The 16,771-nt window shown below is 35.6% G+C and overlaps 1 protein-coding gene across 35 annotated transcripts in view; it reads right to left on the bottom strand.

Annotated features, from left to right (window-relative positions):
- Positions 1–16,771, bottom strand: part of MYCBP2 (MYC binding protein 2) — a 205,058-nt gene that overhangs the window by 103,719 nt on the left and 84,568 nt on the right. For all 35 annotated transcript variants that reach the window (XR_012671212.1, XR_012671208.1, XR_012671207.1 and 32 more), the window contains 10 exons: positions 12,746–12,863; positions 10,490–10,694; positions 9,982–10,135; positions 7,301–7,473; positions 6,061–6,186; positions 5,837–5,964; positions 3,988–4,079; positions 2,802–2,936; positions 2,635–2,718; positions 1,312–1,408 (listed from right to left, as the gene is read on the bottom strand). Coding sequence is in view for 32 of the 35 variants with exons in the window: in XM_075138847.1 (XP_074994948.1) it covers positions 1,312–1,408; positions 2,635–2,718; positions 2,802–2,936; positions 3,988–4,079; positions 5,837–5,964; positions 6,061–6,186; positions 7,301–7,473; positions 9,982–10,135; positions 10,490–10,694; positions 12,746–12,863 (1,312 nt within the window). In the remaining 3 variants the exon portion in view is untranslated. The remainder of the gene's footprint in view (positions 1–1,311; positions 1,409–2,634; positions 2,719–2,801; positions 2,937–3,987; positions 4,080–5,836; positions 5,965–6,060; positions 6,187–7,300; positions 7,474–9,981; positions 10,136–10,489; positions 10,695–12,745; positions 12,864–16,771) is intronic.

Here is a 16,771-nt window from a genome sequence, read left to right as displayed (position 1 = left end):
CTAAATGCGGTTGGTAGTTTAATAAAGTTGTACCTCAGAAGGCAAACTACAAATATTTGGTACTGAATACCTTCAAGCTGCAGGTATATCTTCAAGCTGCAACAATCAAACTGATTGTTCAGAGTTAATTATAAATTGCCTAATGCGCCAGAGCGCCAAAACTCTCCCCTTATCCCTATTCAGACCTATGGTGAGGAATAACAGCAGCAAGATAATGAAGAGCTAGGATACAATGCAAAGTATTAAAAGCCACAGGAGTTCATAGCTTAATGCAAATATTTTTAAGCAAACATATGTTAAGAGTAGCTATTAATATGTTGATTATATGATTACTAAAAATGCAAATCATGTAGAGAATTCATTTCTAGAAGAAACCTTAACAGGAGAAGATTATTCTGATCATTACAGAATACTGAAGAAATGAAGAATACATAAATGAGAGAAAGCAAGCTGGTTAAGGAAATTGGTCTGCGAGTGGCCATATGGAGGCAATAACTTCAGTGTAACTATGAGTTGAGAATACTGACACTACATGTAATACAGTATAAAATATAAACTAGGATGGAACTGAAAATTAAATAATCATTGCTTGTAACAGATAAGGAAGGGACTGTACTTCAAAAACACGAAGATGGAATTGGTCTTATCCTGCATTATAATATTGCATTTCAACTTAATGCAGTAATCCTCAAAATTTCACCTGCTGTAGGTGAAGAACTGCAGACTATCTTCTATCAATAGTTGCAGTTCACTGTGCCTATTAATACTCCTTACCTCAGCTTATCAAAGTTTAATTAAATGCTATCTAATCCTCAATGTATATTGGAATGCATCCAAGAGGAAGAAGAATCTCACCAATGACTAATTAATGACAGTAATTTAAAAGCCATGGAAGAGAACATACAGTAAAGCTCCCTCAAAACTCTGAAAAGCCTGGTAATATTCATTTCTTAGCAGGGAGTAAGTCTTGTACATTGAATACAACCTGTAAGTATGAACTCAACCCCACACCCCCCAAAATCCCCCCAAAACTAAGTAGCTTACACATGAAAAGTAAACTAAACCTTGTAAACAAATACTTTTCTAGGTGCTCATCCTCAGGTCAATACCAAGCTTAGTTTAGATTTAAGTTTGCATCTGAAATCTTCAGAAGTAGTAAAAAAAATACAATGTTCTATATACCAGTGTACCTAACTTCTGCCTGATAAAGCAGACAGAAAAAATAATTAGTTATTTCCACACATACATCTTTCAGTTTTCCACGTATGAATGAACTTGCAGGAAATGCAGAAGATTCTTGATAATACTCACCACTGAGACAGTTCTGGCAAAAGATCTCTTTAAAATATGCACAGGTTCACTGGTTTGCTGTTTTCCTTTGGATGCACTGCCATCACTTGTTGGTAGCCTGGAAGAACAATGCAAGAACTGATTTGAAATCTGCACCAAGTTTTTACTGTTTGTATTGTTCAAGTGCAACAAAAGTGGAAGAAAAGTTAATTATCCAAAAAACATTCAGTTCCAGCATAACTTCCTCCAGTTTCTAATCCTTCTAGACCAGCAATCAAATATCCTGAATTCTGTTCAACTGGCAGAACTGTGACAATTGATAATAAAGTCGAGATCTAATTACATATGAAATTATTAAAAGTATTTACTGTATTTGTTCAGATGACATTTTCAAGACTAGAAATGTTATTCCTTAAAGAACACTAGTTTTGTGGAGGTAAAATGTATGCAGAGGTAAAAAATACAGGCAGCACCTGTTACTGCAGCACCTTTCCTTTTGTGCCACTCATGGCTCTTCAGCCATATCCTTCCTTCAGAGGCCCCAAGGCTTGTTTGTCTTTGGGTACAGCCATCTCTCCACAGAAATCACCCATACGATTAATAGGTTATGCCAGGACTTTATGTGCATCAGTCAAAAGGAAACCTTCCTCTGGAGAGATAGGGGTCTATGGACACAAAGCTTACCTGCAAAAGTGAGCTGTTCTGATAAGGGACCCTGAAAAGGACATGCTTAGAAAGGACATAGCAAGAGAAATGGTATGAAGAAATTCCAAGTTTCAGAATCAACGTCAGGGGAGGGGAGAATATATATATATATATATATATATACACACACACACATAAAATATAAAAATTAGGTCTTGCTTATATCTGAAGAAATCTGGAAGATATATTAGCAATACATGGGAAGAAGAAAATACTTGCTTTTTAAAACAGAGTTACATAACATTTATCATAGGAATAATAAATTTATGGTAACTTATTGTAAAGCACAATTAATTTTGGTTTTGTTTTTTTTTTCTCATTAAAATCATCTGTTTGATAGCAACTAGCAAAAAAATGAAGCATGTTAGATGAAATCATGAGGCTCTACAGAACTAAATGGAAGTCTTAGAACATTATATATGAAGAATGACCTCTCAAAGAAAAACTGCAAAGAAATAAATGTTGGTTTAATGGTTTTATTACTTTTCTCAATGACACTGAGTTTTCCTTAAATTTTTCAGATACTGATTTCCTTAACTTAATACAATAATAACGTCATTAAACATATGCTTACTTTAAAATGGCCTCTGTTTAAAAAACATGTCAGTAAATTGTTCTAAATAGAGGTCAAAATATTACCTGTATAGTAACTGCGGGATCTGCCCTGCATTAACATCTGTACCATTATTTGATTTCTTGGAACTTTTAAACTGAAATACAACACTGAAAGAGAAATAATCCAATTATTATTCAAGCAATATTAAATCTCTTCTTTTGCTTTAAAAAACATAGAAAAAAAAATATACCCATCATCTGTAGTAATAGAGGCCTGTCCATGAGATCCACAATCACTGCTAGGTCCTGACACTCTTGCCCAGGCTACATACCACCAACCAGCTTGTAGGAGTACTGGTTCATCAAACATCATTGCATACTTCTCTCTGTGAGATGCAAATTTTGAAAAAGATGTACGTGAATTAGTTTTTAGATTAATCTTTAACAAATTACACCCTGCTTATAAAAGAAACTTGAAAATTAATGGAATTAAGTTATTAATCTCAAGTATCTATTTATATTCAACATTTAAAAATATTTCGTTGAAAAATATTGTAGTAATTAAAAAAATAATGATTCAGAAGGACCTACAAATGCCTAAGTCTAGCTTGATCTTGCTTTTTTAAACAATCAGATATCAAATGCCAAATAGAGTAAGGAGAGATTAAGTTAAATTAACACACAAAAACCCAATTACATTTAATACATAATACTGCAAGTAAAGTATTAATTATATTCTTTTATTTCAGAAACTTCTCGGTAAATTTTTGTAAATGACAAGAGCTTATACATAAATTCTTAAGAATTACACATGAATATATAAGAAAGTAATAGAATATATATTTAGGGGTATTGATACATAAGAATTTAACCTAAAAGAATCAGTCATGGATGATTTGAATGTTAAATTATTTCATAACAGGGAATGAAAAAGCAGCTAAAACATGGCTAACCCCATCCATATGCACAAAATCTTTCAAGCAATAACTGCTTGTATTCTAATGAGATGAAGCACTATAACCCTTCATTTTGTTATGATAATTTCATATTGCAATGTTTAATGATAATTTGTTTAATGCAAATACCCATTTGTGCTTGAAAGCATCCTTTTGATAGAAATATTGAAAAGAGCTGCTGCGACATTTTGTTTGTCTTGTCTTCTCATCACAGGAATATGGGATTTGACTTTGATTTATACAAGAGCAAGTGTGAGACTATTTTTCCTTCTTTTACTGTAGTGCCATAATGGCTTGGTTAGGTATTTGGTGTTTTACTACTTTACCCAACACACTTTGTTTGAGTATAAGTTTTACATCACTTGCTACAAACTTCTAATGTAGATCATTTCTGTCAATATTTAAAGTCATTTTAAAATGTGTATGAAGAAAGTAAAAATAAAGATCAAGTAGGTAGAAATAGGTAAGGAAAACATCTTACCTAGCAGCACAATCATACGCTAAGACATCTGTTTCAGCAAGAAGATCTCCATCAGTCTCATGGTCTCCCCCATCTGGACCCAATTCAAACAACTGGTGGAGTAAGAAAAAAGGTAAAAATACGTCTTAGCCTCATAATACTTTTTCCTGTCTGGCATTCTGGAAACTGTCTATTACTATTCTTTCCCCTTCCCAAAAGTAATCGCCAGTTACTATCACTGACAGGCAAATTCCCATCTGGAAGTCAGGGTTTTGTAATATCATTAACTTTTAAAAAATAGCAGTTGACACTGACTTCCCAGCCTTATGCCCAGATAGATTCTTAAGTAGAGAAACTCCCTAAATCTTGCAGGCAAGTCAAATGCAGAGCATCTGAAAAAGGCAAAGTTAGGTAGAAGGTGCAGGCTTTGTGTCATAGATTGAAATGCACTGCAGATATACTCAACTTCTTTGGAAAGGGACAGCTTGACTGTTTAGCAGAGCTAGTCAATAGTGTCATAAACAGCTGGTGACTAGGACAAAAGATGATACCTTTTTCAAAAGAACTTGGGTTTCTTACTCAGCCAAAAATCACTTCTATAGTTTGATCAGTTTGAAAAAGGACCACGATACATGGCTATGACTTCTCTTAAAAATGCCTATTTAACACACAGTTCACCTGCAGTAGGACTGGCAAATCTTATCTCAGCTATAAGCTAATTGTAGACAATCAGAAAGAAATTATAAAAACACTCCTAGGGTGCTTTCATAGGGTTACTACCTTGAGTATTTAAACATTAGTCATGCTTTTTTCTTTTTGTTAAGTTTCTTGACTTTCCTTAACCATTTGCAATTCTCAGTCATTGCGTTAAACTAGAATAAAGTACAACTACTTATTTTGGATCTTCTGTTGTCTTATGTAAATGTTACTGCTAAGCATATGCCATCCATTTCCCTAAAACAAACCTTAATACCTATTCATCTGAAAATAGAAAAAGAAAACTCAATAACCCAGTAAGTGACAAGTAACAACAATAACATATTCCAAATATACACATCTAATATAAATCTCAGATAGGTATTAGATCCTTCCTTTACAATGTCTTTCGGGGAGTTTCTGAAATCCTTATTAAATGCAGGAACAGAAGCTACTTATCAGAAACCAGAGCTCTGTCATCACACTGTGTGTTTATGTGACCTTTTTTATCCAAAGCCAGGTTTATTTATTTATTTATTTTAAATCAGAGCACATGCTCCAGCCCTAATCATCCTCATGTTTGGCACAAAGCAGAGTTAAGTATGTTTGGTGTCATTCACTGTCAGTGAAGAATCCCAGCAGAGAAGTTATCCAGAGAACAGTCTGAGAAAGAAGTGGCAGGGACAGTGGGAAGCAATGGCTCGGCTGGTACCAAAGGAATTCCAGCTACTGATACGCACTCTTTTTCTGTTTTTAAGAAGCAGTCCCTCAATATTCTTACACAGGACATGATTCTAATTTGAAGCCCACAACACCAATTTTCTGCAGGCAGACCTCTGAGCTTTGTGTAAATAGGTCACAGAACCATTCTACCCCCTGTCATATCTGCTCAAGACACCTGTAAGATGGTATAGCATTTAGTGAAGGTAAGAATGGGCCAATTCTTGACAATTAAGAATAGTAATTCTCAGATCTCTCCTTCACCCATCCTACCTGTATAACGTTCACTACTACTCACTGAGAAGCTTTCTTCTAGTTCTATTACTAATGCTTTTAATATACAGTAAATCAGTCATTCATCAAGAAATAAAATTAATCACGGTTTTAGGTGGCATTTCTAAAGTTCTGATTTTGAAACATAATATTGTTTAAAACAAAACAAAAGAAAACTTACCTTTATTTTAGCAGTGTATTCACCTCTACCTCCAAAAAGACCAAGACCACCTAACAAAATATCCGTATCAGCACAGAAACGGATAGCTTCTACTGAGTGGGCTGAATAACCCCAGCCTCCTCCATGACCTGCAGAAAAAAAAAACAACAAAAATGCAGTTAATCTTAGTCTTTTATTCCACAAGCCTGATCAGCTTCTGCTATAAAATTTTACTGCATACATACTTTCAAATCTGTTAACAACACTATAGTCTTCTTTAGAATAAACTTTCATTACTGCTTGAGTCTCTTCTTCTGTATTTGCTACACCCATTTTTAAGTCCTGCATAGCAGCCAAAGTATCAAGACAACCTAAAAGAAAGCAAAACCAAGAACAACTCAAAATTTCTTACTCTTGATTATAGTCAGCAAAATGGAAATGAATACTAGTTAAAAAGATCAAAGCAACCTAACTGTTTTGTCCCTAAACCACACATATGCTACCATATATCATTATACCTTTGATTACATCAGGGTTCACTGCTGTAGAATCTCAAGGTTCGCTATTGAAGATTGATTTCATTTAATTTACTCATTTTCCAGAATAACCAAGAAATATGATTAAATCTACTTTGCAACTTTTCCAATGGTAAATAAATTGCCAGCAACACCTTCATTTTTTTTTCCTTTTTACATTTCCCTTATTACCAAAAAAGAGTTGAAATAGTAACTGAATTATGGGCAGATTTGAGAACCTTCATAAAAGGCATTTTGTTTCATATACGTGGGTACCTAACATGCCTTACTCTGACTCAAACACAAAAAAGTACTGTTCAAGTTAAAATTTATCACATCTCTAACACACAATGAAGGGAGCAGGACAAGGAACTGATCACTCTTCACAATCAGTGAGCAAGTGAGCTAAAATAATTTCCAAAGCTATGCTTCGAAGCGTAAGGTATGTTACATATGGCCAGTTTATACAAGAACCCAGTGGGATTGTTTTTTGTTTTGGTAGGCTTTTTAGACTACAAAAGGAAATCATATTACTCTTAGTGCCCCATTATACAAAATTGCAAAGAGTAAATTCTAATTTCAGATATTGCATTTACTTGAAAATAAAAATAGCTCATTTAAGAGCACTTTTTTCCTGTCTTTTGGAGACTCCAGGTTAACTTAATAGTACTGACTTTATTCTGCAGACTGTCCAAAAAGATCATGTAGAAAGGTCTCTCACTTCATTCTGCTGACTTCTAGTAGCAGGTTCCATCAGAACTCTAAAATCCTCTAGCATCATTAAGATGGCAGAAGATAACTATTTTGATTAAAATTAATGCATATGAGCCAGATCATAAGTGTTAAGAGCAATGGTGACAGATTACAAAGTAAAATTTTAACTCAAAAAAGTCAGAAAGCTGTTAGATTACAATTCATTTATACATTAAGTAATGTCTAAGCTTCTGACTCATCAACTATAAATGTATACCTAGAATGTGCAAAGCTGCATGAGATCTGGTGGTTAGAGCTTTAGAACCTGTTGGTAGAGCAAGTTCTGGACTCAAAATACTACACCGGGATTGCATGTCTGGAGCTGAGGGAAGTCTGGAATCAGCAACTACTGCATTGTAACTCCACAGTTCCCTAGCATTTGGTCGAAACCTAGAGCAAGACAAAACAGAGTAAAAAAAAAAACCTTTCACCTACTAAAAAAATACAAAAATCTAACTGATAATTAAATTTTATAAGCTATTTAATGTAAAATGTAGATCTGCTAGTACAAACTCTTAAAATTGAACATCATTACACCAAATACACATAAACTTCACTAGCTTAACACACTAGCAAATGGAAAGACACAAAAACATTCTTATTGTACTTCAAGTCAAACAGTCATATTATGGGTTTACAAATTTCAGAAAATGTTAGATACTTTTCAAAGCTAATAAATATTAAAACGGCATAATCTATTAAGAAGCATGAAGTAACTAGCAAAGTAGTAGATATAGTAGCAGATGTGCTCAAAAATGATAAAGATGCCAAGTGAAAGTAAAAGGGTTACTCACCTTCAAATAAGAGTAAAAAGATCTTGAGAAATCCAACATATTTTGTTTGGGCTTTTTTAAATGGATAACATCACCTTATGAGTATTTAAGGGATTATAGAAAAGGGCAGCATAAACAAGGGAATACAAAGACTTTCTATACCATAGATTAACATGGAGAAAAAGAAAATGCAAAAAATGAAGTCTTTGATATCACTATGTAAAAGGAAGAAACAGTTAGAAGACATAGGCCTATGGGAGTGTTCTGAATAAGCACAAAAGGAATTTTCACTTGGTAGACTGTTCTAAAAATCTAAATGGGGCTAAGATGGTCTAACTAATGGAGAAACAAAATAATTTTAACTAAAAATATTATAAGACACCATATGTATTCAGGATTTCAATGAGTTAGCAATGTACAAGTTTATATACACACACAAACATATATACACATGAAATCATTTAACCACTTGAATTTCACTGCTAACTGAAAAAGTAAGTCACAAAGCTGTGAAGAAAATCTTTAAAATCCCTGTAATAAAGAATGCTGTCTCTCTGTACAGAGAAACTGCCCCCTTCATTTAAATAGGCATGAATAAAAATGCCCAGGAATAATAATTAATATACCAAATATCTCACTACTAATAGGCATGTTCATTAACATGTCTCCTCTTTAGCCTGTTTTAATATTTTCTATTAAATAAGAATGGGACATAACACAGAAATAAATTTGCACAGACTCCAAGAATCCATTCTTCAGTTAAGTATTTAAGCTCTAAATTTAGTTCTACAGTCCCCAAAATTTTGCAAGACAATAAAACACTTCAACCCATGTTTACCTATGATAATATCTTTAATATGTGACTTTGAACTTCTTCAGGCTGAATAATCATTTTAGTGTGTTACATCAAGTTAAGTGTCATCACCTTTTCTCCCCTGAAATTTGCTGCCTTCCCATGGCCATTAACAACTGCATTTTTTGTAAATTGAGTCTTTCAGTTTGTTTTGATCATGCTGATAATATCATGACCAAGAGCTTTAAGGAATGTGGGTGCTACTCTTCCTTATTTCAAATCTCAGCATAATTCAAGTAAGAACTGGTACTTAGCTAATGAGATTCAAAAAATCCTGGGGACGTGCATAATGCAGGACTACAGCCATCCAAGGAACTTCAGAGGTCATAAAGAACATGCTTAGCAAATATGCATGCTTCAATGTTAAGTGGCTATTAAGTTCTTGAATCTCAATTTTGGATGAAGACATCCACAGTAGGATGCAAGCAGCCTATGGACACAATGATCTTTTAAAGATATGATCCTACATGATACTATCTTTTCCAGATGAATGCAGACTAGCTGGTTTCCTGCTTTATTCTAATTGTAAGTGATTACTCTTGTTTTGCCTAAGTCTTCAAACAGTTTAAACATCATCCATCAGTTGCACTCAGACGAAAGTTCAAATTTCTCTTCCAAATCCTGGCTAACACAGCTTTTAAATCATTATAGAAGAATTTGATATTATGATTCTGTTTTGGAACAAGGGCTTATGATCTATGCCTGCTCAAAGACTTCACTGAAAGCAACCATCCCCAAAGACTGTGAAATAAATATAACCGTAATTTGAATGTCTATGCTATCTAAATAAGTATCTTTATTTTGACCTCTCAAATGTCAGGACTGAAAAGACTATCATTACTCCACATCTTCTCCTATTTAACTCTAAATCACTAATGCTTGAGAAAAGGATGAAGATTTAAGTCACAAGGTTGTGGAAGCTGGATATGGCAAGGAAATTATTCAGTAAAGTGTTAAGTAGATGGAGGAAATTAAGGAAAGAATAAAAAGAGTACATAAGCGGAATAAGTTGGGGTCCCCCAAACATCATGAGACTGGAATGTGAATAATGCAAAATAGAAAAGAAAGAAAAAAATTTGAGCAAGAGAAGATGTTTGTTTTGGGCCTACTTGAACAAATCATCCAAAAAATGTGAAAAAAAAAAGATACATGGAAGACTAAAAATTGTTTTTCATTTACTAGGGAAATGAGCATAATCAAATCCCCAGCCTCCCAAAATATTTTAAAAAGGATTTCTATACTATGACTTTAATAGCTATAATCCACACTTGCCTCCAAATAACATCATAGACAGGATCCAGACACACACCAGAACCTTGAAGGTCTTCCTGCTCAGAATCATTGAATGTTTTGCAACTGCCATCTACTTTGTTTATCAGAAGACATTTAAAAGGAGGAGGTTCTGATATTGAAGCTGGTACCAAACCTAGATCAGGGAGCAAAAAGAGCAGAAAAACATGAAGACTCCACTGATTACGTGGCATTTTCTGTGCATGAAGCATTAATGTAGTTGGGAAGAATAAATATACTGCTACAGCAAAAAATAAACCATAGTAAGATTTAAGTGCAAGAAAAGTTTAGACTTTTACATTCCTATTTTTAGTAAAATTGCATTTCTAAAGGAGCTAGGATCACCGTGTGCAGTATAACTAAAAAGTCAAAATATTTTAATTCCCTCCATTCACATTTTTGACTTGTTCCTCTATTGTTCACATGACCAAAGCTATTTTTTTCTCCAATACTTCCATAAGCACTTAAAATATTCTAGAAGAGTTCTTGCCTATTATATGCCTGCTTGCAAATATCTCTGATGTAGCAAGCACATGAGAATTAATGAGAGCTTCATCAATCCGGAGAAAAGTCTGGTCTCCACTCGCTCCAATCCATGTTGCTTTGCGTCCATATTTAGAGCCTATATTAGGCATAGGTGCTGGTTTTGCATTCCAGTAGGGCATATCCAGAATTGGTCTACCAAGCTGACCTTTCTATAGAGAGAACGCAAGAATTAGTAAGTAACAGTAACAGTAAGTCTCAAAGATGAACAAGTTACTTCGATAATTTCAACATACAAAATTAGTAATCTGGAAGAGATAGCTTACCACAAAATTAGCTTCAAAAAGCAATAGCTACTCTAAGTGAAGCGTTACACATTTAAATACAAGGAACAAGTTATTGACAGATATTGTCCTTCCTATTCAGTTAGGTTTTTGAGTGAATTTTTTTTTAATGCAACTCAAACTCTCCATATCGGATAACCCTCCTTTCAATCTTCAGAATCAGATACAAAAGCATTTATTCTCCTTCAATACTCAATATCCGAATAACTTCAGTGCTAAACAAGGAATGAATTAATAGGAGAAAAAAAAATAATAAACCTACGTTCAGATTCAGACAGTCTAAATCCCACTCAATTCTGAACTTAGATGGACCGTAAGTCTTACAGAGCAAATACCTCTTAAAAGTACCTAGAAATTGATTAGTACATCAAACCTGAGCTAAAAAGAGCATAAAATGCCTAAGCAAGCACCTCTGCACATGCTCATTAACATCCTGACCTGGAGATCTAGGGCCTTATCTCCTGTGTGCAACTAGTTACTGAAAGATGGACCACCAGTTCCTACATTGTACCTCAGAATGTAGTAAGAACTGCTGCAATAAACCTGTTCAGACTCCATCTACCTCACTCAGGCAAAGGAAATTCATTGCAGGCTAATGAAGTCAAGGTAACTTTTTATTTAAAATTGTAAGGGAGAAGAAACATGCATGTACAGCGAATACCCTATGTCCAGCATGTTACTCATCTCTCTTTCTACATAACACTGTATGTAAGTAAACTTAGTGAGGACATTTTCAAGAAACATGCTTGCTTTTGAGCTTGTCTTGACTTTATAAGGCTTTCAACAAACTTTCAAGCATTACAATATTAAAACCAGACACATAGAACAGGTGGTCTAAATACAGTCTACATTTATTTTTTCTTTTAGAAAAAGAACAAAAAAACTCAGTCAACAGACAGGCTTTTAAATCCTATTTCTGAGAATGAATTTGATTTTTCAGGGGCTAAGTTCCACTGCAAGTCAACAAAGCTTAAACTTTTATGTGTCCAAGTCACTTTTGACAAAAATATGGACACTAAAGCTCTTACGTCTGAAAAACAAATATTACCTAACAAAATATTACCTAATGTAAGAGCCATCTTGTGGCACACTCTTAATTCAAAACATGATTTTCCAATTCTAAAGTTTCAGTATCCACCTTTTTTAGTTTTTTTTAAAAAGACAAATTTCAAAAAGTTCAATTTCTCTTCTGTTGTTTTTGGCAGTACATAGTTTTTAAAGCATATAAAAATAGCTCAATACCTATAATCTAGCTTTTGCCAAAGGCCATTAGTGGGAAAGCATGAACAACAGATGACTCTGGAGAGATTGCAGTGAGGGGGTATTTGCAAAGACAAGGAGGCACAAAGGCCTAAAGTCAGGACAAAGGGGAACTAAACGATGTTGAAGTGCTTATTCAGTGAATATAAGAATGGATTCCACATGGACATAGGAGAATATATGCCATGCAGATGTGAAAGAAGAGTACCAGAGTTATGCTGTGTTATACTGAGCAACAACCTCCTCTCAAGTGTAAGCATAATTTCTGCAACTCATTGCTGTTTCTATGAAAGAAAACAGGACACTTATTTTTTCTAACGAATGCAGACAGACAGGTAATAGAATATGCAATAGATACTTATTTGCAACTGAGCTTGCAACAATAAAAGTTTGAGAAAACTGGTGCACCTTATAAAATAACCCAGTTGTAAATCACTATCTTCATTAAAATATAAAAACGACCAAGAATTTCTGGCATCATGCCTTTCTAACCACAACAATATTAGAGGCAACATTTTTAAACATAACAGACATGAAAGACATGCAGAAGTCATGAGTAGTTCTATAAGAGCAAGTATAAGAAAAGGGTTTTGAAAGGTCTTTGAACAATACATTAACTACTAGCTTATTCCCATAAGTAAATACTATTATTTCCTTACTGAGAAACTTCCAAATGTGAAAACCTGGCCATCCATTAAGAGAATAGCTGTATGGTTGCTCCCAGCAGTAACTTGTGTACTAGGACCTGGTAATGCTTGCACCAAAGTGGGACATCCCCTATATCAAAATAAATTAATTTTGTATCAGTACATGATTATGCAACATTTAACACATACATTAGTATTATAAGGATTTCAATCCCTGTGAAATATATTCACTATATCCACACGTTATATGGAACCAGAGTCAAGCAACATCTTACATATTAAATGAACAGACGTTTGAAAGACTGTACTGGATATTTAAGTTTATGCCTTCTTGTTACAGGGAACCAGATCAAGTACCCTCTCTTCAGTTAAACTCAGAAATTAGCATAGAATAAAAATGGCTAATTTAATATATAATTGTAGGATTGCATTAATGTTACTGTAGTTACGCTAATATATATTGCATGTATATATGTACGTATATGAAACATATTGCAATGAACTGTAGCAGTAAAAAAAAATCTGTAGTAAGGACACTGGTTAAGCACTTAACAAAACTGTTTGCATTATGAAGCAATCAAAGCCTTATGTGGTTGGTACCCTAATACAATTACCATAAGCAATATTGATATGGCCCTCCTGAGATCACTGTCTAGGGAATAACAAAAGAAAGAGAAGGTCTATCACCTCTATTGGCTTTCTAATGTAGAATAAGGCATTAAAAAACTGCTCTCCATCAAACTCATAGACTCAAGAAAGAACAAACCTCTCCAAACTGTTTTCCAGAAAGATCTGAAAAAGTCTAATCCATGTACCTCCCAAATGTGGACAGGTATAAGAAAATAAATTTTCCATTCCAGTAAAAATGAGGATAAAAAAAACCCAAGAGTATGTTCAAGAAGCAAAGAAAGAAAACTTGAAGTGATGACTTAGAATGGAAATAGCAGAAAAGATTAAAAAAAAGAAGTATGAGATACTAAAACTAAAATTTTTATCTCAATTCCAACAAAGTGAACAGGAGCCTACAAGAACTGTACCAGACTTTGAATTCCATAATGAATGTCTACGTAGACTTCAAATTTACCGTGGACTTAGAAAGACTGTGAATTTGAAAAACAAGTTATTCCCAAGTAACTCTATGTTTGGGAACTCTGACCCCAGAGAACAGCAGCACTATTTAAACTTACTTTTAAACACACACTTTCAAAGTAGGTTAATCTAAAATAAAAACAGGTTGTCTTATGCTGGAATAAAAAAAAGTGTCAGCCCACAGTTATCTAGCGATTGTTTAGCAGCTGATGTGCAAAAAGATGGTTTATCTGCATGTTCTGGTTTTGAATTGCAGGCAAAACCGAAGTTAAGAAAGTAGGGGGAAGGAAGGCATCACGTGTTCAGTAGGGAAAGGGTAGATGGGAAGATGTGAATATACGGAAACGTGGAACAGAGGAATGCAGCGTGCAGATAGGTTGATGACCTGAAGGAAAGGGAACACAGGTATACAGAAAGAAATCATTCCTTCGTGGTGAATGTAGCTTCCAGTGGATGACTCTAGTGGAGATGAAGAGACTGAAGGGTGCCTTTGTTGGTCTATAGGCAGATGGGTTTGGACACCAGTAAGATTTGGGTGGGACCACTGATCTGCTTGAGTATAGGAAGACTCTACAGAGGGATCTGGACAGGCTGGCTCGATGGGCCGAGGCCAATTGTATGAGGTTCAACAAGGCCAAGTGCCGGGTCCTGCACTTGGGTCACAACAACCCCAGGCAACGCTACAGGCTTGGGGAAGAGTGGCTGGAAAGCTGCCCAGAGGAAAAGGACCTGGGGGTGTTGGTCAGCAGCCAGCTGAATATGAGCCAGCAGTGTGCCCAGGTGGCCAAGAAGGCAAATAGCATCCTGGCTTGTATCAGAAACAGTGTGGCCAGCAGGAGTAGGGAAGGGATCGTGTCCCTGTACTCAGCACTGGTGAGGCCGCACCTCGAATAGTATGTTCAGTTTTGGGCCCCTCACTACAAGAAAGACATTGAGTTGCTGGAGCGTGTCCAGAGAAGGGCAACGAAGCTGGTGAAGGGCCTGGAGCACAAGCCTTATGAGGAGCGGCTGAGGGAACTGGGGTTGTTTAGCCTGGGGAAAAGAAGGCTCCGGGGAGATCTTATTACTCTCTACCGCTACCTGAAAGGCGGTTGTAGCGAGGTGGGTGTTGGTCTCTTCTCCCAAGTAACTAGTGATAGGATGAGAGGAAACAGCCTCAAGTTGTGCCAAGGGAGGTTTAGATTGGACATTAGGAGAAATTTCTTTACCGAAAGGGTGGTCAAGCATTGGAACAGGCTGCCCAGGGAAGTGGTTGAGTCACCATCCTGGAGGTATTTAGAAGACTTGTAGATGTGGTGCTTAGGGACACTGTTTAGTGGTGGACTTGGCAGTGCTAGGTTAACGGTTGGACTTGATGATCTTAAAGGTCTTTTCCAACCTAAACGATTCTATGATTCCGTGATTATACACGGACACGCAGAGCAAAGTCTAGCAGCACCAAAGGTGAAACATTTTAAAAACAGAAGAAACATTTGCTTCCCATTAACGTTAAGGAAGCTCAAAAAGGCACTGAAGCAGAAACAAAACATAATTAAGAACTAATCCAAAAGCATTCCTGCTAAAGGGAGATATTTTGATTAAAGGTTTTTTTCTCTCCCTCAAAATTATGATAGCTGGAGGCATGGAATTATCGATACTATGCTTTTAAAAAAAAAAAAGTGAACGTTTCATCTATTTGATGCATAAAAGTTAAGCTATTATCACCAAAACTATTTATCTTTCTGTTTTGCCAACTGAATCTATCGGCAACGTTATCTGAACACTGTGTACGATATTGCCTTGGCAGCAGCAGAGCAAAACTAGACAAGCAACTAACGTAGACAGATGTAATATGTTATCCTCTTAAATAGCTCTTTTATTAAGATCACCCAGCCTTTGGACTGGCCAACTACAGTTTATCAACTAAATAAATAAACAGGAAAAAGCTTAAGACACTTAACTACATCAAAAGAATAAAGTAAGATTACAGAAAGATAGTTTTCACTTCATAAACGGAGGAAGGATTGGGAAAAATACAGTAAGCTGGTTTGACTGATGTATATGGAATTTAAAACCTGTGATACTATTGAGTATTTCCTTATCCCTCTGAAACTCAACACAGAAAAGCTCAGCATAGACACTTAAGAGACTGAGAGACTCTGGACAAAGTTTTGACAACCAGGGTTTCTCCATTTGAATAGGAGAAAGCAAGAAGTATTCTTCTGGGATGGAGTTGAAGGACATATTGGTGTCAAGCTCACAGATTCTTTGGCTCCTGGATATGACACAGGTACTTGACACAGGTCAATCACAAAAGACCGACCTCAACTATACAGAAAGTAACCTGAGATCCCTTGGGAAAATGTAAGATTGCTGAATGAAAAGCAGCAGATACACATGCATCAGCTAACTCAGGATCCTGCAGAAGGTCCAAATGAATTTTGGCTGTCCACACCGAAACCCTCTTCCATCCTGAAGGGTAAGGATTTCCGGGACTAGATGTGTTCTTTGAAAATGCGTTCTGCATTAACTGTTCGAACAATCGCTGTCCATAGTACTTATCCAGGCAACAGCTGGCTGTCAGGTCCAGTAAGATGTCACTTGGGGGGGCAGCTGACCGTGGTGCTGTAAATTCAGGTTCACCATCGGCTGTTACTATGTAGTGGGTAAAAGAAAACCAGCAGTAACTTCTGTCAATTGCAGGCAGAGTTGGGTTAAAAAAAAAAAAAAAAAAGGCGATTTTTAGAGGTAACTGGAAGTTTGGTGAAAAGATGTAAATAAGACAATAAGACCTGCACTCCACTGCTGAAGTAAAATAATCAGACAATGCACCTAGAAACATGGTCCTATCAAACAGAGATGATGGAACACGTTTTTTTTCCTAGAGATATTAACAGGATATAGTCTCTACGCTTTGTCTTCAAACAGAACATAGCTGACTGTCCATGGAAGGTCCGCTCAGTTTTCTTC

Source organism: Calonectris borealis, chromosome 1, assembly GCF_964195595.1.
Source record: "Calonectris borealis chromosome 1, bCalBor7.hap1.2, whole genome shotgun sequence".
Lineage (NCBI taxonomy): Eukaryota > Metazoa > Chordata > Aves > Procellariiformes > Procellariidae > Calonectris > Calonectris borealis.
Note: the sequence above shows the minus strand (reverse complement) of the source record. Positions and strands in the feature narration are given on the sequence as shown.